Source organism: Lacerta agilis, chromosome 6 (genome assembly GCF_009819535.1).
Source record: "Lacerta agilis isolate rLacAgi1 chromosome 6, rLacAgi1.pri, whole genome shotgun sequence".
NCBI lineage: Eukaryota > Metazoa > Chordata > Lepidosauria > Squamata > Lacertidae > Lacerta > Lacerta agilis.
This window is the reverse complement of record NC_046317.1, coordinates 54,324,644-54,349,802: the sequence shown is the minus strand read 5'-3', so window position 1 is coordinate 54,349,802 and position 25,159 is coordinate 54,324,644. Positions and strand designations below refer to the sequence as shown.

At 44.6% G+C, this 25,159-nt stretch overlaps 1 protein-coding gene across 3 annotated transcripts in view; it reads left to right on the top strand.

Annotated features, from left to right (window-relative positions):
- PIK3C2B (phosphatidylinositol-4-phosphate 3-kinase catalytic subunit type 2 beta) overlaps nucleotides 1-25,159 on the top strand; it is a 95,680-nt gene that overhangs the window by 12,718 nt on the left and 57,803 nt on the right. The window contains exons 2-5 of one of the 3 annotated variants that reach the window (XM_033152773.1): nucleotides 15,985-17,008; nucleotides 21,799-21,899; nucleotides 24,268-24,422; nucleotides 25,030-25,150. In XM_033152773.1, coding sequence (XP_033008664.1) covers nucleotides 16,085-17,008; nucleotides 21,799-21,899; nucleotides 24,268-24,422; nucleotides 25,030-25,150 — 1,301 coding nt within the window. In that variant the 5' untranslated portion in view covers nucleotides 15,985-16,084. Of the gene's footprint in view, nucleotides 1-15,984; nucleotides 17,009-19,230; nucleotides 19,367-21,798; nucleotides 21,900-24,267; nucleotides 24,423-25,029; nucleotides 25,151-25,159 lie in introns of those variants that run through there. The other 2 variants (XM_033152774.1, XM_033152775.1) reach the window with 2 other exon arrangements.

The following is a 25,159-nucleotide window of genomic DNA, read 5'->3' as shown; positions in this document are numbered from 1 at the left end:
CATGTTCAGACGTTCCCACCTCAAGATCCTGCTGATCGGCAATTCCGGGTAAGCAAAAGGGGCGCCTGGATGGGGAAAGCAGGAGCGCCGAGAGAGCTGGCCCGCCTCCTCGCCCCCCAGCCGGGCTCCGATGGCTAAGCGGGTGTCGGGGGCTCCAGCCTGGCGGGAATCCCCCGCCAGGGGTCGGGGTGGGAAGAGGAGAGCCACTGGCGAGAGGGGAAGGATTCCCAGGATCCTGTCCCCATTTGGCAGCCAAGGGGTTAAGGCGGCAGGTGGCATTGGTGGAGGGGGCGCCGCCGCGCAGAGGCAGGTGCAGCCCATCCGGTGCAGCCCGGTAAACGCGCGCTGGGAGCGGAGGCAGGGAGGGGGAAGCCCCGCGCGGCGGGGGGAGAAACTTCAGCGAGGCTCTCCTGCTGAAGTTCAGCTCCGTGCCTCCACAGCCATTCTCCCCGTATTATCTGCAGCCTAGGCTGGGGAGCACATGCAACAAGTGTGCATGTACCTTTACAACAAGTGTGCATGCAACAAGTGTTGCATGTACCTTTAAAGTACATGCAACAAGTGGGACTATGTTGCAGCTGACAGGTCTACAGTTGTGTATACCACAGGCAGCTGATAATAGGGCAATTTTGTGGGGTGCAGCTGAACTAGACCAGCTGTTTGTTCCCAGAATTAAAGCAGATGGAAGAAGCAACACCAAATAACTAAAGACCAAGTCAAATGACTATTGTCCTTTGGATGCAATGGTATTACCATTGCCTGAACCCAGAGAGCATCGATGCAATAAAAGGGTGCTTTTAAGAAAAGAAAAACCTGCAACCTGTATGTATTATGCACAGCTGGTTTGTTCTTTTCACATTATGCTTCCATTTTAAATATGTTGCATAATTTAGACTGCAGGAGTAGACTGTGGGATTTACCTCTGAGTAGAAAAGTGCATTTGCTAGTCATGGGGAGCTAAATGGACATGAGAACTTATTGCATTTTTATTCAGCTTCTCCTCTAGACTAGTCAAGCATGCTTGAAAAATCAGCGTAACTTCACAAGTGTTAACAAAAACACCTCTACATCAAAATACTCAGAAAAATGTGCTTGTTTAACTCCCACCTTCCCCCATCAACCTGACTCTGACAAGCCTGGTAGCAGCTGTTGTTGCAACTAATTTATTAAGTAAACACATCTTTATGGCAGTGTAGTAATAATCCTTTACTGTATAATTATAATTAACAACCACCTTCAACTTTTTATAGCCATTATAGTGTAGTTTTTATGTATTGAGTAAAATAATTTGGTTATTTCCATTATCTGTTTCTAAACTCAAAAGCCACCTGTATGCAAGTCAGCACAAACATCACAGGCTTCTCTGGTGCAATTCTGTGCTTTATTTAGCAAGAGAGGAGGTTGGAAGAGGTGAACATAGCATCTGGTCTGGAATATTAAGGGTAAAAGACACTAAGATTATTGTAAAAGCCAGCAGTCTTCAATTAGACATGGGACAAACATTTAACACAAGTGTGCAGTTGAGGACTCATTTTTTAAAAAAACAAATCAAATATTCGTATGCTGTTGCAACCCACCTTGGATCAGGCTATGACCTGGTAGTGGTCCCCAGGGTGGATAAAAATGAATGATTTTTTTAAAAAAAATAATGGATTTTTTTTATTTAAATCAGATTTTTTTTTAAATTTAAATCGGATTTTTAAAAATAAAATGCAGTGTTGTATTTGTTTTAAATGTCGCAATGGTTTTGCGGCTCCCAGTTGTTGTTTTTTTCTTCGGAAATGGGTCCAAGTGGCTCTTTTGGTCTTAAAGGTTGCAGACCCCTGCACCAGACCTTCCTTTGCTCTGCCCAGCCTTTCTTCATCCCATGAACCAGCAGCAGCCACTGACACAGATCCTGAGTTCCCTGTAGAGGGGGCCAGAAGAATGCAGGCAGAAAGCCTGTGTGGTGATGTGGGAAGTGCGGGAAGAGTTAATGGAAGAATTGCAATGGAAGCTGCAAAAGCTGACGCTTTTTACCTTCTAATTCCCGCTTCTCCCCATTATTGGAAGAAGCAAAACTACAGCTGTCTCCTCTGTGCAGGCTTAACCTTCATCTCTCCGGTTTGGATAATCTTGGGTGTGCTCTTGTTTCGATGACCTTGGGAGCTTGATGCCCTACCAGACGGGTCAAACATTAGCAACTGCCTCTGAATTACCATTTTTCTGCACACCACACCGGGAACCTCCGTGCACCCTTCCCTCTGCAGGACGAGGAACCACTGCTACATCCTCCCCCTCCCCAGCTCAGCTGCCAGCAAAGCCATCTTTACACACTGCAGTTTTTGCTGCCTAATTTGGGAGGGGGGAAGGGTGGCGGGCTCTGCTCTGAATTCCCACGGACTTTAGCACAATCTTTCTGCTTGACTTCCCTTGTCTGTCCCCAGAGCTGAGCAGGTGGTGATCAGCTGCTGCAAACACAAGAGCACGGGCCGCAGGCTGTTCGTGTTTGGGCTGGCGCGAGCCCTAAAGTGTGCAGACACACATGTCCCTCGTACCAGATGGGTTGCCCTCCCCACCCCTCCAGCTCTCCTTTAATGTTCCGCCTCTTTGCACGAGGTTTCCTGCAGTTGTAAGCAGAAAACTGGGAGGGCAAGGTTAGCTGGGATGCTCCCCTTTCTGATTTTGCTGCTCTTTCTGGGTGTGCTAGTCCTTTCTCTGCACCTGTCCAGTACCCTCCTATAATCCAAAGCAAAATATGTGATTAATGCATTACTTGTTACAGAGCAGATGGAGCTAGTAAGGTTTTTAATCAAGACCTGATGGAAAAGAGAAGGTGGCAAATCGACCGTTTTCTCTATTGCGGGACTAACGCTCTTTATAGCATGGGGTGAGGAGCCTTTTCATATGAGGGCTGCGTTCCTTTCTGTGTAACCTGCAAAGGGCAGAATGGTACAAACGTGGGCAGAGCAGCAAATGCAAATTTCCCCTTTGCACAACAGTTCAGTTTCTGCACACCCACCCATACCCACCTCTCTGTGGCAGGTTTGAGAAATTTCTAAGAGAGAATCTAGTACAGGGGTTGGCAAAAAATGTTTTGCTGCAGGCCGGTCCACTGTCCCTCAGACCTTGTGGCGGTCCAGAGAAGCGGCATGGGGGGGCAGGGAGCTGGAAGAAGAGGCGAGGGGGGCAAGTAGTCCTCCCCAGCCCCAGCCGCTGTGCTTATTTTCCCAGGGGCTGCTGCTGCTGCTGCTTCTCGTGGGTAGGCAGAGCGAGCTTGTCCACTCCGCTCTCTGGCCCACAGTTGCACCAGGGCGGCGGCAGAAGAGGGAAGATGAGCGGCGCAAAAGGGCTGGCTCCCGAGAGGGGCTACTTAAAATGGCGCTCAGCCAGCTCAGCCCAGCCCCCTTCCTCCTCTAAGCAGGGCAGGGAGAAGCCAGGAGGAGGTGCCACCACGGGGTGTGTGAGGGGGGGGGAAATGGAATGGCGCTGGGGGGGTGCAGCCCGAACGAACAGAACCCCCACACCAATCCACGGACAGTCTGCGGCCCGGATCCTGAAGGCAATTGGACCTGATCTGGCCCATGGGCCTTAAGTTGCCGACCCCTGATCTAGTACATCTGGAGGTGGCCTAAAAAACTTTTGAAATGGACGTGTAATCAAGAGGAAGGCGTGGCTTTTGATTTGGCAGTGACTCCTGATTCAGGGGGCCAGGCTAACAAAGAAATGGGATTGCATTTTGAGCAGTACTAAGAATGTGGGCATCTGCATAATGCCAGGCCACAAATCTAGAGGTTTTCCTAAACTTTGAAAAACCTCTCTGCCATCTGCATGGAGGATGGCACACTGATGCACTGTCATAGGAAGTGGCCTTATACAGAGTCAGACCATTGGTCCACTCAACTTAGTATTGTGCATCTTGCTGGCAGGAGCTGATGGGAATTGTTGAAAACAACTGGAGGGCAGCAGGTTGGCCAAAGCCGGTCTGCTTGAACAGTTAAGAGTCTCAGTTAGAAGTCTTTCCAGTTACCTGCTACGGAATCCTTTAAATTGGCGATGCAGGGTTTGCATTTGCATACAATCCAAGTGCTGGTACCACTGAGTTGCCATTGCTCCCTGAAAGTTTACAGGGGATAATCTGCAGCCTCTGTCCATATAGGGATCTTGACATCTGCAGACTACTGTGCACAAGCTCTAAAGGCTCCTGTCTCATGTCATTGACTGTACGGGCACTGTGAAGCAGTACAGCAAATGGCTTCCATCTTCCAGCTCTCGGCCATTGTCCCTCCCCTCCACCCCACTTTCTTTCTTGTTTCCTGTTTTCCCTGTTAGGTTGTTTCTGTAACTCACTCATTACAGAGGGCAAATCCAGGTCTGCCAGCAGCTAACAAATCTGACTCCCCAACCAAGGCGTACAGGGCTTGCATTTGTTGCATTCACATATTTAATTTTGGAGCTGGGCCCTTGTACACTTAAACTATATTGGGAGGCACTGTTGCTGCAACTGCCTGTGACACATAGAATCATGGAATTGTAGAGTTGGAAGGGACCCTAAGGATCATTTAGTCCCATACGGAGATTGAACCTACAACCTTGGTGTTATCAGCACCATGTTCTAACCAACTGAGCTATCATATGATCTGCTGTGGAGAGGCATATTTCAGCAATGAATTACCATTATTGTATGTATATTTCAACTATACCAAGTGTGATTGACAAATTGACAAACTCTACTCCAAGGTTTGTTTGTGTTTATTGTTCTTCTGCAGGAAAACCAATAAAACACATTTTGAAACAACAACAACTTGGGAGAATCCCTAAAAAGGTTTCCTGCAAAAGATCCGCAGTCACAAGGGCAGCATCTCTAATTTGTTTTGCTTTGGAAGGACAGCCTTCAAAGTATTGTCTGTTCCTTTGTAGCTCTGTTCAACAGGCTGTAAACAAAGATACTAGCCCAACCCACAGACTCTGTAGTTGCTTGTACTGTAATATGCTTCCCCCCCCCCTCCATGAGAAGTGCTGTGTTGCACTTTGCTATCATACCACATTGACAGATACCATAACAGGGAATGCAGTTAAACGTAAGTTGAAAGAACTTGAATAAGCTGTACTAATGCACACACACGTACACACACATGCACAAATCCAAATTTCTTTGTTAACCTTTGGCACACTTCTTCCCAGCTTCAGCATCAAATAACTAGGCTTTTATTCTAAGCAATGAAGCTGCTTAGTTACTGAGAGAGTGCTAAGGCATCAATATTACCTACTCAACTTGCCTCGTGCACTCTAGGTCAACAAACACTCTGAGATTTAAGATATGTTCCTGCCTGCCCAGTGATCGGTTGGAGCCCTGCTCAGGCTTTCCTAACTACGGTAAATTTTCTGAGTCTTCTATAGATGTTTTCTGGCCATCTTCAATTTCACAACAACGTAGATTGGAAACATTTTTAGGTTGAAATTTGGATTCTCAGGAAACAAGTCTGCAGCATATTCTAGATATAATACTGAGTGGAATGCATATACCTTTGAGATAACTCAAATGTCAGGCACTTTTAAAAGAAATAAAATATGACAGACAGTGGGACTTTTGTGCCCATTTCTCAGAAAAGGGGCATCCCTTGCCTTTTCTGTGAAAGACGGATCTGTGAAATGCTGTCAAACAGAAGACAAGCCCAGTGCAATCCTTTAAAAGAAGCACAGCACCAGTTCATTTCTTGGCACAAGGCAAGCAGGTCTAGAAGATGTCGGGGATAATAATACTGTTAATTTGTAAGGATGCAAAAAAGTGTTTGTCTTGGCTCTTCATTTTTTAAGGATTGAATCTGCCTTCTTTATTAATAGTATCCCATGAGGGTTTCCAGCTGGAATACCCAGCCGGATCCTTATCTAATGCATTTTAATTGGAAGGGAATTGAGTCTTATTAGCGAGGGACGAACAGACAACAATGAGAGAAGTCCTTAAAAAGAAAAGTCTTCTGGACTCCCAACTTGTCTACCAGCAAAGGCCTGTGGCTGGCTGTTCTCAGCGATTGTAGGTACAGTTTTATATACTGCATAATTTCAATCGTTTCTAAGCTGTGTGCAATCATCTCTAGGTGGTGCAAGGTAAGAAAACACTTCTTTAGTTTCTGGGTCGTTTCGCACGATGCTTGTAGAAGCTGCAACTCTTCCTATAGGGAGACCTACCACAGAGAACAGGAGTCAGTTGGCACCCAGGAACAGCTGACAACTTGCCACAGCTTTATCAAGCAGATAAGCACAGAGGCAGAATGCTAGGCCTATGCAAGGAGAGTCATCAGATAAACCAGTAATAAGAGGCTGCTGCAATTGAAGGCTGAAGGGCAGCCAAAAAGCCACCACACTGGCCTTTCATGTGGTTTCTCATTCGCCTTTGATCCTCCTCGGTTGCCCACACACACACAATGCTTATTCCCTTCCTCAGGACTCAAATCTCTGTTCTCTTAAAGAGAGCAGATATTTCTCGCGCCACACACTGTCAGATTGGGCTGCAGTTCTTGTCTTCCCTGTGTTTCTCAGGAGATGCATGAATGAAATCCATTCCTTTCCATCTGGTGCCTGTACTGATTGGCAATGGCCCTGTGAGGTCTCAGGCCTGAACCGGAGGTGCCCAAGGACTGAACTTGGGACTATGTGCATACAAACCATATGCTCCACTACTTCAAAGGTGAAGATTAGGTACCGATTTCCATGTGCAGAAATTTAGAATCACAGAATTGTAGAGCTGGAAGGAACCCCAAGGGTCATCTAGTCATCTAATCAAACTGCCCGCACAGGCAGGAGAAAAGGCAATTCTTCAGATATTCCAGCTTCAAGCCATAAAGGGCTTTAAAGGTCAAACCCAGCACTAATAGTTGTTGTGGTTTGTTACTTTATTTATAGCCCATGCTGTAGTTCTCAGGGTGGCTTGCAATGAGGGGTGGAGGCTCACTGTTAATTTGGGACAAGTAGCTTTGCTGATAACGTGCCAAAAAGTGTGCTTTTTAGTGACGTGGTAGTTCTATGCATGTTAGAAAATAACTGGGAATTATCCCTTTGGACATGCACCTATATACCAGTAGGCCTGGGTTGAAGTGCCTCCCCTTATAGAAATACTACGACTTACTGCAGATGCATCTATGGCTGTTCCTGATCCAGATGCAGATGGTGCACCTTACTTGAGTCAGTGTTAATCTGCCTACTGAAAGTTTGCATGGAGCAGGGATAGGGAACCCTCCTTATCACTGGCATAGATGACATTCCAAGATGAGCCGTGAAGATGAGCAGCTATTGTTGCTGGCATTTGTCTGTCTCGAGACAATGGAGGAGTGCGACTTTGGGGGTGAAGTCAAACTGTTGGAAGGTTGCAGCCCTGGCTGTGTCTGTAGAGACATGTTTTGTTGCAGCTGGGGCAGATGAAGGTGTCCAGATGTAATGCTGCAGATGCACCATAGTGTTTCTTCTCTCTACTCCTCCCTGGTCACTGCTATGGATGCACAACCTGACTGCCTGGCCCCAGGCGTTGCAGTCACCCGCAAGGAGAAGATGCAATGAGTTGCCTATCTTTCATTTAGCATCTTTCATTTAGCATTTTCTCTGTAAGCTTCTGTTTATTAGAAGAAGAGTTGGAGTAGAAAAGGGTGAGTTAACTCATAGCAGACATGCTGTGTGTCATGCCTCTTCCTCGCTAGGAGCCATAGGAACACAAAGGGGACCTAATGCATAGAACACAATCATGTTGTGCAGATGCCTTATTATCGCCTTCCAAAGCAACTACTCTATTCCAAACTTTAAAATGGAAAGCGTAATGTTGGTGGGCCACAAAAAGACTGTCTCAAGGACTTCCGGCGAGGACGCCATCATGGGCGGTCGTGGGTCGCTTCGGTAGCGAGGCGACCCAGGCCGGCCCGGGGGTTGGAGCCCCGCTACCACAAAGCGGGGCTCCGGTAAACCGCGGGTCGAGCGTCCCGCGGCTAGGGCTCTCCGGCGAGCCCGCTATAGCTCCGAACCCTTCCCTCGTTCCCCCTGTAAAGGGGGAGTGGGGGTGAAGGGACTACGGAGCTGGGCTGAGGAGACATGCCCCAACCGGACCGGCGAAGCGGCGGCCGCCGCTCGTGGTGAGCGATATCGTTCTACCTGGCAAAGTAAGACAGAAGAAGCCCGTTGGCCGTGAGTACTTTAATATCGGATCTATCTTGACATTTGGCGCTCCGGGAGAAATGTCGGAAAGGAAGCCCGTTCTGACTCCCTTGGGTGAAAGAGAAAGTAACTGTATTGATGGTGACTGCTGTTACAGCGGTGGATACAAATGTTTCGAACTTTACAAACAAGATCGGTTAGACCCCTTTTGGGGATCAAAGTTGGTGGAAATATTTCTTTTTAAAATGGATGGAATGCAGTCTTTTCGCCCTGACTCCAGGGAAAATGGCTGCGGAGAATTGTGACAGAGATGGAAAAGTACTGTGACTAAGATGGCAAATATTGAAATTTGATACCCTGTGCCTATTCTTCCATGTTGGGCTTTGTTTTTAGCCTGGTTTCAGACTCTGGATTGACTCATGAACAAAGGATCATTTTACTGAAACTAGAATTGCTGAACCAGAAATTAACTTTGTTGAATCAGGATGACAACTTATATCTCACAGGAAAGACCATTCAGAACATTGTTAATATGGAAGAGACCCTTGGCAGGGAGCTAAAGGGAATTATCGAACTACAAAGCATAATGTTTCTGCAACTCCGAAGGGATGAAAAGTCCTGCTGGAGTGAGAGTCCCAGGATCAGAAGACAATTTATATCCAATTTCTGGGGTGAGAGCCCAGGAATGATGGGGAAAAGATTTATTTGTCTACAATCAAAAGATGAATGGAATTTTGAAGCAGAGATGCTGGAAAATGAGGATCTGTGTACCCTGATGCTCCCTGCAAGGACTGTAATAGACTATGCCTGGATTTGTGGACTTACAAGAAAAGAGGACATTCTGGAAAATGGTTGGGGTGTAAGATGGAGGAATTTCTGGGGGGAAGCCCCGAGATGGCGTAAGAAAATGGTTAGAAAAGGGATAGGGTGAAATCTATTAAGGATAAAATTAGGATGATTTATTATGGTACCCTGAAGCCGGCGTGTTAAGATTTTAAGCTTTTGAACTAGAGAAGAGATATTTGAATTTTTATTTGATTAGCAGCAGTCTAAGTGAAAGAAGATGTTTGATATGAATTGATATAAGAAGTAATATGTTACGTTATAAAGTTGTATTATTAGTTATTACGAAGTAATATTTGGAATAGATTTGATGTAAAATAAGAAGTGATAGATTATTTTGGAGTAAAAATAAGATCTTAAGAAGTATGTTTAGCTTAGATTTTTAAATGATTTAATTTTAGAGATGAGAAGTTACTAAAGTAAATTAGATTCGGAACCAAAGGGGAGAAAACGGGGGAAGTCACTAAGTAGTGATGTGAACAAGAAAAGTTTTTTTTTTTGTGTAAACAAGAATAAGAATTTTTGGTGTATTTTGTTTTGTTGTGGTTTGATTGTGGGGTTTGTGTTTGGGTGTGATGTGTATGGGTATGTGTTATATTGTTCTTTGTTTTGAAAAAACCAATAAATTCTTCTTTAAAAAAAAAAAGACTGTCTCAAGGCAAATTTTTAAAAATGTTGTATAAACACCAACAATTGGGAAACACTTGCCTGCGAGCGCTCCAACTGGAGAACAGCCTTTACAAAAGGTGTAATGGGCTTTGAAGACACTTTAATAATAATAATAATAATTAATAATAATTAATTTATTTGTACCCTGCCCATTCGGCTGGGTTTCCCCAGTCACTCTGGGTGGCTTCCAACAAAGATTAAAATCCTCAGGACACAAGGAAGAAACGTGCTAAGAGGAAGGCACGCTTGGCAAATCCACACCGTGATCAACTCCCACCCGGAAACCAATGTCCCCACTGTGGAAGTACGTGTGGATCCAGAATTGGCCTCCACAGTCACTTACGGACTCATTGTTAAAACTGTGTTTATGGAAGACAATCTTACTCGGCTACAAGTCATTGCCAAAGAAGAAGAAGAGGAGGAGCCAATAAAACGGGGGCTGGGACACACACACTCTGAAAGTTGACGAGCATTGCTATTCAAATGGTGTGCATGCACCATGTCTTGCGATCAGTTATGTAGGGTGGCGCTTACCTGCCCCTCCCCCCCAATATGTTGTTCATGTTGGCACCCCTGCTAGGAACAAACAGAGCTGCCTTATACCAAGTCAGACCATGCTTTCGGACAATGAGGTTTCCCCAGCCTTACCTGGAGATTCCAGGGATTGAACCTGGGATCTTTTGCGTGCAAAGGATGTGCCTTGCCACTGGGCTATACCCCCCACTCTGTTTCCATGCTCTGTTTGTTTCAGCATTCACATATGTTCAGAACTCAAACACACCCAGTAACAGCTCTCTCTTCACATGCTCTTTTGGAAAGGGCAACACGAGTGAAACAGTCAGGGTCAGGCTCGGCATGGAACAGGCAGACCCTCCGCAGCGACAAAAGCACAAGAGCAGAATGCTGCCGAATCATCAGGACAGAAGCCGTTAAGCAGGAAGTGCTGCGTCTTGCCTTCTTTTGTCTTTCCTTTTGCAGATGGTGCTCACATGCACATCATGGCTCACGGGATTTCTTCTGTCAGTCCTACTGATTACTGCAGTGACTTATATTAAGCCTCTTTCTGCCTGTTCTAGTGACATCCAGTAGCTGTTAGGAGAAATGGCTGCAGCTTCATGGATGGATTTGAGCTTGGGAAACAGCTGGTTCTAGGAGTTAAGGGCTGATTTGTGTACAGCCTTAAAAACCTAATGCAAGCACAATAGCTTTCTGCATTTAAGGTGCAGCCCAGATGATCAGGACTGGGATAAGGATCTGTGTTCAAATCCCAGCTAAGTCATGGAGCTTCTGGGTCACTGTGCTCGACCCAATTGCTTTCTTTCAGCTTAAGGTAACACAGGGTTATGATGAAGGAAATTACCTTATTTTATTTCTCTCTTCAGCCCAATATTGTCTCTGCTGATTTCCAGGTCTTGTTAAAACTGGGAGACAGTGGTTTACTACAACCCAAGGTTGCAAACCATGGTTTGATTGTGGTTGCAAACTGCTAGGATTGCGGCCAGAACTTAAATGTTTGGACATAACAGGTAACTATGGCTTAGCAAGTCTTGGAAGTATTGCATTAAGTCAAGAGATCAGGGATGAGGAGCCAGGACCAATAACCATGGTTATTATGGAATGATGATTATTACATCTGAACTGATTCTAAAAGTGGTATCTGCAGATATTTTAATGTCTTGTTAACTGGTTTTCACAGCAGAGTTGTAATAATAGTAGCTGTAAAATTTTACCCTCCGATCAAAATGTTTGATGAAGATGTGTGCAGCAAGGTTGATTATTATTAAGTATTCATAATACAGAGTTACAATGGTATCTAAACTTAAATGGTGCATGAACAATGGTGCTTAAACCCAAGAGAAAGGGATGAAGGATTGAATGGGCCTCATAGGCACAACTCTCTTTTCAAGTATCCAGTACGGGGCTGGAACATAATGGACAGGATATGCTCTTATTGAAATCATATATTGCCTTTGCTGTGCCCATTTTCTACACAAACAACATTTTTGGTTCACAATGATTTGGCATCCCCCAGTAAAATCAGGGTGAGATTGTCCTGCGGGTGGAAGCAACCTGCCAAGAGTTACTTGCAAGTTGCCACTATTGGGAGGAAAAATGCACTCAGGAAAACATCACCCTGTAACTAATTTTTTTCTTTCGTGCTTTTCACTTGAATACCTGCTGCTGCTGCTGCTTATTTACTTACTTACTGTTGCTGCTTATTTAACCCTAAGCGTGTTCTTAAAACTTATCTGTTTTACTTCTTTGAAATTGGCATGCGATTGCACAACTTTGCTGTTAGTATCGTAATATTTGGAAGCAACGTCTTAAATTTGGTGCCATATATTTCTATGGGGGTAGTGCTGAAGACCAGTGGTTTAGAGCGGAGGGGAGGAAAGCTGTCCAGAAGTTGTTGACTTACATCTCCCGTAATCCCTGGCCAAGCCGAATGGGCAGATGGAGTCCCACAATATATGGAGGGCCACAGGTTTCCCACCCCTGGTTTAAAGCAACCCATTTGATAGTCTCTGAAGCTGTGAAGTTTGGTATTGGTAGGACATTGAGAAGCAAATCATTCCAAACCCATTGTATCATGGACTCCTGACTGACTTTTATAGAGAGAGGGTTCTTGATCTCACTCTTCCTTGCTGACCTGGCCATGTGGTTTATTGAGGATTTCAGAACGCTTCGTATCTGGCTTTGCCATGTTTCCCACTAGTTTTATTATCTGTTGCTATTATTTTGTGCCGCATTGCTTGTTGTGGTGAATCATGAGCTGCTAGTCTGTGGCCGTTTTGCTGCCTAAGAACAGTGTTAACACCATGTCGAGTGCTTCCATGCAAATTGCAGCAAGCTGCTTTCATTAGCCAGAGTATTATTAATTAAGGGCCTAGAGCGCCACAGATTGATGGGATGTAGTGAAGAGACGAAGGAGCTTGCTGTCTCACTGGTGACAGTAAAAATAGGGCACCTCTTCAGATCCCCTGCTGGGTTTCCAGTGAAGTGCTTTAAAGTCGTGCTTCAACATATTTGCCTTGGTGTAAAGTAGGAAGAACGCCAGCAGATCCTCACAGAATAATACTTAGTGAGATTGTTTTTCTCACTTTCAGACACATTCATTTATGTATTCTTTATTGCAGTTTTAACATGCCTTTTCTCCAGAGACCCTGGGGTGACTTACAATCCCCTCCCCTTTGCCCTGATGACAGTCCTGTTTGCAATGTGCAGGATTAGCCCAAGACAGCTTGCTGCCTGTTGTAAGCGTTGCATTGTGCCTCTCACTGCCACATTTCACTTTCAGAAGCCAGCTGAGCTGGCAGTTGCAGCTTACTTCAACTTTGGCAATGGCAGGACAGCGCAGCTCTGTCCTCGCCACCACTTCCTACTCTCCAGCTTCTGCTGCTGAGGCGGCTGCTCACTCTGTCTGATGGTAGGGCTGGTCCTAGGTAACTGCAGTTAAGAGAAGCAGACTGGTACCGGTAACTTTGTTTGTTTTCCGCAAGGAAGCATTTGACATAAAGATTTTAATTTTATTTTTTAATGGAAGTGATCTCTGATTATAGACGTTCAAAAGCAGGTTATGGAGTGGAGTGCCTTTGAAAAAGTTATGTTGACCTGCTTTGTTTGCTAGCAACAAAATTTACAACCATATCCCTCTTTTTAGTGACGGAGCTAAATTAAACAGCAAAAAGCAATTGCAAGGTGTTTTTTTCTGAGCTCCTAGCAGATCCACAGGTGTTGGGTTAAAAAATAATAATCCAGTCAAGGAACAGAATAGTGTGGTGAAGTGGTTAGAGTGGTGGATTGGGATCTGGGAGGTCCAGGCACAAATCCACATGCAGACATGAAGCTCACTGAGTATTCTTGGGAAGTCACTATCTCCTGGAACAGGGGCAACCTTCTGAATGTTGCTGGACTACAGCTCCCTGACCACTGGCCATGTTGGCTAGGGCTGATGGGAGTTCAAGAACATCTGGAGGCCAACACATTGGCAGCACCTATCTCAGACTGACCTACTTCACAGGATTATTGCGAAGGTTAAAATGGTAGGACCTAATCTTTGAATTTGTTCGTCAGCCTGAGACCAGTTGTGCTGGTAGATGAGACTAAAGTTGCTAATGACCCACTGTTGTGGTCCATATAAACACAGAGCCAAGCATGCTCCATTGTACAGTGGCACCTCGAGTTACAAACGCCTCAGGTTACAAACGCTTCAGGTTACCAACTCCGCTAACCTGGAAGAGTTACCTCAAGTTGATAACTTTGCCCCAGGATGAGAATGGAAATTGTGTGTCGGCGGTGCAGCGGCAGTAAGAGGGCCCCATTAGCGAAAGCACGCCTCTAGTTAAGAACCGTTTCAGGTTAAGAACGGACCTCCGCAACTAATTAGGTTCGTAACTAGAGGTACCACTGTACTGCAAAACTGTTGGGCAGGCCCCCTTTATAGGAATGCAGAGCCTCTGCAGTGCTGCATGAACCTCCTGAGGCTGTTCTGCTCTTTGTGATCTTTTCCTGCACCCAAGACAGATATTATTCTTCCTCTGAGCAGGCTTATGTGGCCTAGCTGGAGCAGATCTCGGGACCTCTACTCCAAGAAGTGGAATTCCAGGGTAGGTGATCAGCTGGCTGAGTGAGATCTGGCCACCACTGCAAACTCTGGTCGCTGTGGTTTGCATGGTTTTGGGCTGGGGCCAATAAGACAAGTGGTGTGTTTATTTGGTTTTTCTCCTCTTCTTTCTACACATGAGTCATGAGAGGAAGAGAATCGAAAGGACTATATTGTGCATGTCCCAACAGCTCATTGTGTGATCTGCTCTTTTCAGGTAGCAGGCTGCTTTGACCTCTGATAAAGGTTATGTGTAGTCCAGTAACTTGCATATTTACTTAGAAGTAATTAAAATTGAGTTCAGTAGGGCTAGGTGAAATAGATTGCCAAAAGAGGACAAAAGTGGACACGGATTTGAATGAAATATGCCTAGGGTAATTTATTTGTATGGATACAAATTCAGAAATAATTACTGTCCTTTTAAATATCTTACCATGGTGAGGAAGACTGTGACCAGGTGATCTCTGCATTTGCTCAGTCTCTGCTCTCTAGGTGCTAACTGTTGATGGATAATATAAAGTCTTCTGCTATCACTTCTTTATCCTCCTTAAACCAGATTTCGATCTGTCTGAACTGTAGTGCCCCATGGGCTTTCACTGTCTGAGAACATCTTGCAACAACTATGGCCTAATTTAAGGAAGCATCAGGATAACAACTTCAGTTATCCTATTTACTGGTGCGCAATACATCAACAGCGCAGCTAGGACTTGCTAGGCAGGCGAGACTAAGATTCCCACTGAACTATGATGGGAACCACATCAAGAAAGGGGAGGGGAGTTTCTAGGACAAGCCACACTCGCTATGCAGATGGCCTTTCAAGTGTAGGATGTCTTCAAATAGAGGACTGCCCTGTGCCCTCTGTGAGGTAGGATACATGGCCTACCTTGCAGTAGGGTTTACTCCCAAGTAAGTATGTATAGGAGCACACCCTTAGCTTGTCTTTACTTACAGCATCCAAGTGTGTCAAGAATATAATGGAAAACTAATGGAGTGCAACAGCAGGCATACTGCATACTCAGGAAGCCCTTTAAGACCAAATACTGGAGTTTTAGCCGATTTAAGCCCTGCAGATGCATCTCCTTTGCCATCGAGCTCTTCCCTTTCCCATTCTTCTGTCAATCTTTAACTTCTTCCCTTGCCTCCAAACAACGCTGCATTGTTCAATTACGGAAGAGGCGCTATACTTTTTGCATAGCATCTGGCTCTAAATGAGTCACATCATCGGTAGAATATGGTCTAAAGAAAATGAGGGTGTTCTTGACAATATGGGGAAAGGCTTCTGGGCTTCCTTATCCTTGATAGAAAACAACTATCTTATTCTGGTCTCATCACTAATCCCACAGTTGGCTTCAAGAAAGTCATGTGAATGCTCTGAAGTAAATTTCAAGGTAAACTTCAGTCAGGGCTTTTTTTCAGCCAGAACTTTCTGGAACTTAGTTCCCGCACCTCTCAGGTGCTTGCCATTGTCATTATGAGAGAACGAGGGGGCGTTCATGGTGAGTTCTGGTACCTATTTCTCTAGAAAAAATAGTTAATTTAGTTACTCTTGTTGAGTGTGCACCTCATATACTTTTCATCAGAAACTGGCAGAAGACGTCCTCCTGTGGGGCAGATAAGCACTAAGAGACCCAGCTTCACTTGAGGACTGCCGTCCCCCCAAAAGTGCATGTCAACCAAAACTCTCACTAAAGCTGATAATTGTTCATTAGAACTGGCCTGTTTACACTTCCTTTTGATTTCTTCACTTGTAGGTGACTGCTGGCACAGCATGACTTTCTTCCTAAGCCCTGAACTGAGCACCCAATAGTCACTGGATTCAGTGGCTTCCCCCCGCCGCCCCCCTTACAAGAGATGTCTGGAACTAGAGGCAATGGAGAGCACTGGAAGTCCTTGGAGTCCGTGGGGATCAGCCACAAGGAGCTGGCTGTTGCGGAAGCCCTGCAGATGGAGTATGATGCTTTGTCCCGCCTGAGGCAGGACAAGGAAGAGAGCCAGGCGAAGCAGAATACTGACCAACCTCTCATTTCCTGGGATGATCCAATTCTGGATTACAACAAGCCTGCTGTAAGGAATGACTGCCACAATATCAAGGTCATGAGAGGCCTCTCTGGCTCAGACTCTACCCTGAACTACAATGCCCTCTCTAGCCAGGAGGTTTCAAGAGCTTTTGGGACCAACAACTCTACCTCATCCAGTCTGCTGCCTGAGCCAGAGAGCCAGCCTTGGTTGAAGGGACCTCTCTCCAGTGACTACTTGTACATCTTCGACAGCACGGGGGGTGACTTCCTCACTGACCCCCCCAATAGTACACCCCACCAGAACAGTAGTAGCGGCAGCTCCCCTAAGAAGCTTTCTCCTCCCCCGTTGCCCCCTCGCATTGCCATCTGGAATGCCTCTGAAGTGAACCAAGCTTCCTTGAAAGGCTCCCAACCCAATGATATCAACATGTTCTCCTCAACCCACGAGAGGGCTGATGGAAAATTGCTGGGCCGTAGGATCTCTGAAGAGGACCCGTACAGTACAGTGGACTACGACGGCATCAACGACGCCATCACCCGGCTCAACCTCAAGTCCACTTACGACACCGACCTTCTGAGGGAAGCCCCGTGGAGCTGGAAGGAAGGCAGAAGCATTTTTGAAAAAGAAAGCAGCGGGAAGCCTGTTGCTCGCAGCAAGACTATGCCTCCTCAGGTACCTCCCAGGACCTACATCTCCAGGTCTGGTGGAAGGAAGAATTCTGGACCCAACAAGAACCGGAGGATATCAGCAGATCCGGTAAGGCCATTTTTATGTAAGCGGAATGATGTATGCCTAAGTCCTTCTGCTGTGGTGTGGCAGAGGGATGCAGATAATGTTCCCTGCCTTTATGTTTTCAGGTGCAGTGTGTGTCATTACAGGAGTCAAATTATTTGGTACCTTTCCTACCATTCTCCAAAACCAAACTCTTAGTCCTTAGTAAAAGTTTTTTATTCCTCCAAAGATTATTTGTAGCTACATCTCAGAAAATGTGGCATCTCAATGGATATAACTGTTTTCTATGCTAAGTTAAGCCATCAGAAAATGGTTAGGGAATGCCTGCCATAAGGCTACCTACTCTGCTTTCCCCTCTTCTTTTTTCCACACATATTATGATACAATTGTTAAAAGAGATCACGGAAGTTTTTGTACGTACAAAGGCCACCACCCAAGGATGTATGTGTTATTCATTGTGGACATTTGGGTGGAGGGTCAACTGAAATGTTGTTTAAGCCCAACTAAGTACAACCAAGCGTTATAAAAGGAATCGAAAAGGGACAGAGACAAAGTTTTCATGTTTTGAGTGACGGTTTGTGAACCTATCCATGGTACAGTGAAAATCAGCTTTTGATTTCTAGGCATTTGAACTTGACAGCATTTGAAATGTATGAATCATTACTAAAATGTCTGCATCATGTGCAAGGGTCTTTAATATTGCTGTGGGATGCTTAAAATGTTTCTGTCCACCAATAGCAGCTCTTTTCTGTGGGGGGCAAGGGGTTATTTCTTGCTCCGTGTGTGCTACACCACCGATTCTGACCGCCTCTGACATAGATTTAACATAGTTTGGTTGCTTAGATTTCAAGTCCCCGTGCAGCTGTATCCTGTGTGGCTCATAGGCATGCCGTTTCACAGTAATCCAGTCCCACCAGTCCTCATGCTCCTGGTTCTTTACCCTTAGTATCCACTTAACATATGGAAACAACAGATCACTTCTCCATTTCCCCAGGTTATGAAGACAGGATCTTGGAGGACAGCTATTGCTTCACCAGTGAGGCAGCTCAGACTGGGAGCTTACATAGGAGCTGGAGGCTCCACCCCTTCCTGGCTCTCAGCCTGGCCCCGATTCAAGCAGTTGCTTCCATATGCTTCTGAGTCTTTCTGAGTAGCTTTAAGTATAGCTAGTTGGACACTTCAGCAGCAGTTGGTACTGAAGGTCCTGCTTTTCTAAGCAATTTCTTCTGTTTATAGGAAGTAGGGGTGCACTGGGAGGCAGAAGGAAACCTAGTCAGTCTGTGAGTTTTGTTTTTTCTCCATTTCTCACTTTTCCAATCTTAAGTTCGGTTTGCATCAGTTTGCATTTTTTAAAAGTCCTCATTAAAATATGCAGTTGTGCTAGTAGGCTCTTGACCTACCATGCAAACTTTTGCAAGCAATTTCCCCTAATATAATTCACTTTATGTTGTTTTCAGTAATACAGGTATGTGTGCTTTTATGCATACATCCTCTAATATACACTGACTTTTCAGGATCCCTGGCAGCATGGAGATCTGCTGAAGGGCCCTGCTCCCCTTTCTCCTCCTCTAGGAAGACAATGGGTTGCACTCATCACCCAGTCCCACAATGTTAGGTCTCTTCTCTGTGGGGGGAACCACTCTCCGTTTGTCCATTTTACACGAAAATGCTGGACTGAAAGGTAAAGCTCTTGTGGAAGTGCACAGAAACAGCTGCCTAGGATGCTTCTGGAATAACAGATTCTGAACTTGCTTCCTGTTCCTCATCCTGACTTAAATGTCACCATGGGAATTCATTGTCCCACTTGTATGTTGTCTCTACTGAAGGTTGCTGGCACACATCAGCTGCCTTGAAAGGGCTGTGTACATCTGTTGTGCTATTTATATGATCCACACAACAGCAGTCAAAGGGAAAGGCAGTGTCCAGTAAAAACTTTTTCCAAAAGACGTGAGTCCATCCTGGCTGTTAGAGCTCCTGTTTCCCAGAAGCTACAGCTTCTGAAATGTCACATGATCCTCAGGCCGATTGTTTCCTGTTAGTAAGCAAGGATTGGGTAGAGTATTCGCATCTTCACTTACCTTCCCAATCCTTTTTTTAAGGATCCTAAGAAGAATCGCATAGCAATAATTTTATAGAAGAAATCCTTTGCTGCAAAATATTCTTGGAAACAGGGATATCCACGGGGATATCCTTTCCTCGCTGCTGCTGGGATTGTGAATGGGTCAAAGGCGTATTTTTAGACATAAGAGTAGATGACAAATACCTCTGGCATCTGAAGGATATAAATACAAGCAAGCTCTCCATCGTCACTAAACTTCATGGGACCAACTCTCCCCGTACGCTCAGTGAAAAATGTTGTCAGAAGCTGCTGGCAGAGGTTATGTAAGTCGTTCTCTGCTTTTGCTGTGCAAGAAACTAATTATAAAGGAGCATTAAAATTGTCTTTAGTGTCTGTTGTGTTCTGTCCTTTTCTCCTTTTTTTTCTCCCTCTCTCCCCGTTCCTCTAACTATTTGGTGGGTTAATTGCTCTGACAGTGGGACCTTTGTTTGCTTTGAAGGAGTGAATTGAGGCTCTGAGACCATGCGTGCACTCTGGCCTGGCATTCAGAGTGTTTCTGTCCTTGCTCCTTATCCTACTGTAACATTTGGGAAGGAGGCACTGGAAACAAAAAGAAATGTTTTTGAGAATTCTCCCTCTTTTCTAAAAACAAAAACTTAACAACAACTAGCTCGTCTGTGTGATGACGATGATGAATTTTTTCCCATTTTTTATTTTAAATGGCATCTGCTTCTGCCATGGCTGGTGCATAATAATATCAGCACCATCCCAGCAGAGCTACAGATCTTTGCGAGAGATTGCATAAGAAATAACCCAAATGCATACGATATGAATCGATAAGTGAATGCAGTCTTCCACTAGTTTCTTTCCAGAGCAGAAACTTAAGCAAAGTTTAGTTTAGGAGGAGGATCCTTGGTATAAAAACTGAGTCTTTACAAACAAATACATTCCTATTTTTCTTGGAAAAACCACTGATGAATGCGCTGTTCTACAAAGACTTTCCTTTCTATGGGGTCATTGATTAAATTCTGGCCAGTTTTCTTTTAGGCTGTGGAACGCTATTTAGTTCCTTTTTGCCATATGATAACTCTTTAACGTTGTTTACGTTGTGTTTGTACATCTCTTTGGAAATGTTTTTAGAAAAGTGATTTAGAAATATTTGAAATAAATCATATAAATATAAATATGGTGCAGATCAGGCTGTGGACCAGTGTAGGCTGCTGGATGTGTTCCTACAGCTACCTTCAGAACTGCTAGGTTACAAATCTTCTTTATGGTATGCTCAGGCACTGAACTTAGAAGATCATATCAGTTCATCCGGCATTCAAGATGTGTTCTGCTTTCTTTTTCTTCATTTCTTTTTTTTTTAAGGCAGGCAATAAATCCAAAGCTATTTGCAGCAGTTATGAGTTCTGCATTGGCTCAAAGGAGTGCAGCTTTTTGTCTTCATATCAATAACTGATATTAATCATTAAATCAATAGCTGAAAGCCAAAGCAAGAACCTCCTCAATACAGTGAGCTGGTTAGATCTTCAGCATAAGCTCAATGCACAACTTAACCCACATTTATCAGAGCACTACAAAGCTGCCAAGGCTGTTAGGGTTAAGATGGGTTGAATTGAAAGGAAGTCATGTGGAGAAGAAACACTGTCACGCTTCTTCATCATGTGCAGACACCTGTCTTTTCTACTCAACCATTTTCTTTGGTACCCTAATTTTGTGGGTAGAGAAGATGAGAAAGAAATTTGATTCAGTTCACATTTAAAGACAGACTTAGAAAATTCACACATTTCAAAACAATATGCAAACTGAAACACAGCCATCCTTCAAAACTCAGTTTTCATAATTTTGCAGTGCTGCTCTATAGTCAAGCAATGCATACAAAATACATAATATTAGGCCAAAATATGCATATAAATGCATATATTCACGGAAGTTACATGTGCGTTAGGGAAAATTGTTTGTAAAAAATGTTTGTATTTGTCAGAACAGTATACAAAAGTGTGTTGTTTGGGAGAAATTCGTATTAAAATGCTGATGGAGCAGCAGATGGAGCGGTGACAGTGACTCAGCTTTTAATAGCCATGTTTTTAATAGCCAATTTTAAAACTGTGTAATATCCAATATTACTACAAGATAGAGAAATCTAACTTATGAACTGAATTGTATTATTTTTCTGCTGGTTTTTGACCGTATTAAAGTTTTACTACTACTTACTACTGGTGGATTTTTAGGTAATGTTTTGTTTTTGCAAAAAATTGCAAAGTGCTGCATAAATGTGGAGAACTGAATTTAAGATTGGAAAAAATGAGAAACAGAAAATCAGAAACTGACAGATTCGCTCAGTTGACAGTGTAGATTGGTGCACCTTCTCCATGAATTGATCCTAAGCACAGATTACCAGTATATAAACCAACAGCATTTCCTCTTGCACAAGAGGAGCCGAGACTTTTCTCCAGCTGTAGCCCCCCACCCCACCCCCAGTCTACATCCCTCATCATTCCTGAGGGTCGCTGACCATCAGTCAGGAGTGGCTTGGGTGAGATGAAGAATAAAGTCTGCAGCACGCAGGAAGAATGAAAATCCTGTTCCAAGAGGAAACTTCACTTGTGCTGATTAGGATCCAATCCTGTATACTGAGTTAATGGAAATAAAAGAAATCTGAGATTGGCCAGTGTACAAGTTGGGGGTGGATAGTAGAAACTATATTTCACTGAGAGTATCGTCTCTATTTCCATTTCTTGTTTGGTATCAGACCACTTCTCAGCATTATCCTGTGGCCAATGGCTATGAGCTGTTTGAGGTTTCTGAGGAGAAGGATGAAGAGGTTGCTGCTTTCTGCCATATGCTGGATGTGTAAGTACAGGCAACTCCCCCTTTGTGTGGGGGTTGCTTTGTGGGTCTTTGTGTGTGTTGGCATAAGCCCACCCTGCTCCATTCTGCCCCCTTCCATGGCGCATGTATATTGAATGGGCACAAAATGGTCACCACCTGTACCAGTCTAGGACTCGTCAAAGCACCCTACCAAGGGGATCCTTTGGCTGCAATCCTCCTTGGAACCTAAGTATCTACAAGGGAGCCCTGCATCAAAATGTTGTAGTGCAGAGTGCTGCTATTCAGAATTCCAACAGGTCCATTCCAGCACTGCCCCACAGTCGGTCAGCGTTCTGTGCCCACTGAGCATGCTCAGTCTTCATTGGGTTGCCTTTGCTTCCCATCCCCTCCAAGGGGGCTCCATAAGGACCAGAACTTACAGAACTGTGGTTGTGGCCAGTATCTGTAAATGGAACCTATCATAAAATGTTCCATTGTAGAGTGGTCCTGTTACAGCCAGCCATAATCTACTGCATTCCATTCCCTTTTCCACCTAGTTTTCCATTATCCCCACCAAACAGTCAGCATTCCTTGGCCACTGAAAATACTCTGTCCTCATTGGGTTGTTTTTTGAGGATCTTTCCCCTTGAGGCTCCCCTACCCCCAATTTTCCAAACCTTGACATTTCTCTTGGAGCCTGCCAGTACCTCCCTCTTTTGCATGGATAGCATCTCCTTGGCTACCTCACCTTTGAACATCGGAAATAGAAGGAATTAAGATAAGCAATGGCCTAACTGCCTCAAGCAATTAATTACTGCTGTTGATTAATCCTCAGCGACTGGGAAAAAATCCTCTTTGTCCCTAGAGTTTTTGTAGCACTTTGTTTGAGCAATGGCTCCAGTGGAAAGAGTCTAAACCTGCAGTTGATTGGATGAGGATGAACCTAATTGGGATTATAATTCCTGGCATGGCTTGCGATAATACAGCAGCAACAGAAGGCAGAGGAGGCATTCCTCCCATGCTTTGAAAGTAAAGGTAGTGGGGAATGTTACAAGGCCAACGGCATGGATTGCATACATAACTCAAACCAGCACAGAGTTTCAGTCTGTTGGTCTGGCTAAGAGTTACCCTGTTGTGGGATGCGAGGGCTTACAGTATACCCCCCTTCCCCTCCCAGAGCTGGGGGAGTTCTTACCCAAATTTGGTGCCAGTATGTATACGGGGATATGGTGGGGGTGAAAACTCTACACTGACTTTGAAATAAACAGTTGCAATAAAGATGCACATGTTGGGGGGGGGGAAGAGTTACCCTGTTGCTAGGGGAAATAAGTCAATTTTTCTGACATTTGACCAGTGTGATCCTTTCTATCTCTCTCTCTCCATTTTCTTTCTCCAAGTAGCACATCTCAAAAAGATTCAGTGTTCTTCAGATGCACATACATGATATTTTCCTTTCCCATTCATCCTTTTGCAGTCTATTTCAGCATGTCTAGAGTTAGATGAAGTCTAAGTTAGCAACAATCAATGCATCAACTATCTGGGCCTCTGTACTACTTGAATCATTAGCGGTCAGTGTGACGGGGCAGCACTTCCAACATGGGCATTGCTACAACTTACCTGGAAGGGCAGGGTGGAAGATAGGTAAGGGCTGTGTGGGTACATCTGTGCAGCACCGACCTCGCTGCCACCCTGCCCATCCAGGGCACAGGTGTAGCAATGCCAGTGTCAGGAAGGCAGCTTCCTAGTTAAGCCCTATACAGTGGTACCTCGGGTTACATACGCTTCAGGTTACATACTCCACTAACCCAGAAATAATGCTTCAGGTTAAGAACTTTGCTTCAGAATAAGAACAGAAATTGTGCTCTGGCGGCGCAGCAGCAGCAGGAGGTCCCATTAACTAAAGTGGTCTTCAGGTTAAGAACAGTTTCAGGTTAAGAACGGACCTCCGGAATGAATTAAGTACTTAACCAGAGGTACCACTGTACAGCTACTGCTTGGGATATGTTATGCTTGAGAGCAAACAAACCTGAGTTTCATTCATTGTTCAAGCACAAATTAATCTCTAGGCCATATGCTCTTTCATACTCACTCCATTTGGTTGACCTCACAAGGTAGTTGTGAAATTCAAGATCCTTTAAGGCAGGAATCTTAGATTTGGTGTTAGCTTAGCCAAATATTTCAGAAGATCAAATCAGTTATTTGAGTAAATGGGAAATTTAGAATCTCAGTAGCGTAATACATTGGTATAAATTTTAACAGGGGTCAAGTGCAAAGACCTTTGACAGCATCCCCTTATTTAAAAAAGAATAAGGAAAAAGAGGAGATCCTATCAGATTCCACAAGGAATGGGCATTCAGTGGTAATGGAAAGGTAATGGAAACTAACTGTACCCATCTCATTTTGCCCACAGACTTAGATCTGGCTACAGTACCAAGGACTATTCCCTTACTGGTTTTGTCTGGAGTGCTGTCAACCTCAGTCGTGAACACCTTGGCCATGGAGTCAGCTTGAAAGTGACTGTGGTTTACGACAGCCTGCAGGAGCCTCTCACTTTTACTTGTGACTGTAAGTTTTGCTGGTTTGAACTGGGGTGCACTTTCCACTCGTATCAACAGAGCAAATGTTCCCAAACTGTGGTCTGTGGACCACTGGTGGTCCATAAGCTCCATTCATTGTAGGTTCCAGCTCCATCCACAGAAAGATGCTGGAACAGGCCAGAATGTATTTGGTCTTACTCTTGATTTATTTATTTTTTGGGATGACAGAGACGGGGGCCAAATAGACCAGGGATGTATTATCAAAGAGGTTAACAAGGGCTTGTGATCTTTTATTTTTAAGTAATCCAAGGAGAACCCCAGCAATTTTCAAGTCGTTCCTGGGGGCAGGAAGTTTTGAGAACTGTTTCAATATTAGGTATATTATATTATACTTTCCACAGCAATGAAACAAGCTGTACTAGAAGTTAATACTACAGAAGTCTCTTCTAGACCTAGGTTGGGAGTGTCTGGGTGGTTTTTTGGCGACATTTTGTACTGCTGTGAAGGGAACATAAATATAACCAGGTGGGAACGGCCCAGGATGGCGAATTCCAGGGAATGTTGTCTTGAAACTCATCGTGCTGTGTCTCTCTCTCTCTCTCTCTCTCTCTCCCCCCCCCCCAAAATCCTGGCAGGCTCCTCCACTGTGGACTTGCTCATCTACCAGACTTTGTGCTACACTCATGATGACTTGTGTGATATCGATGTGGATGACTTCGTTCTCAAACTGTGTGGCCTTGAGGAATTCCTGCAAAAGTGAGTCAG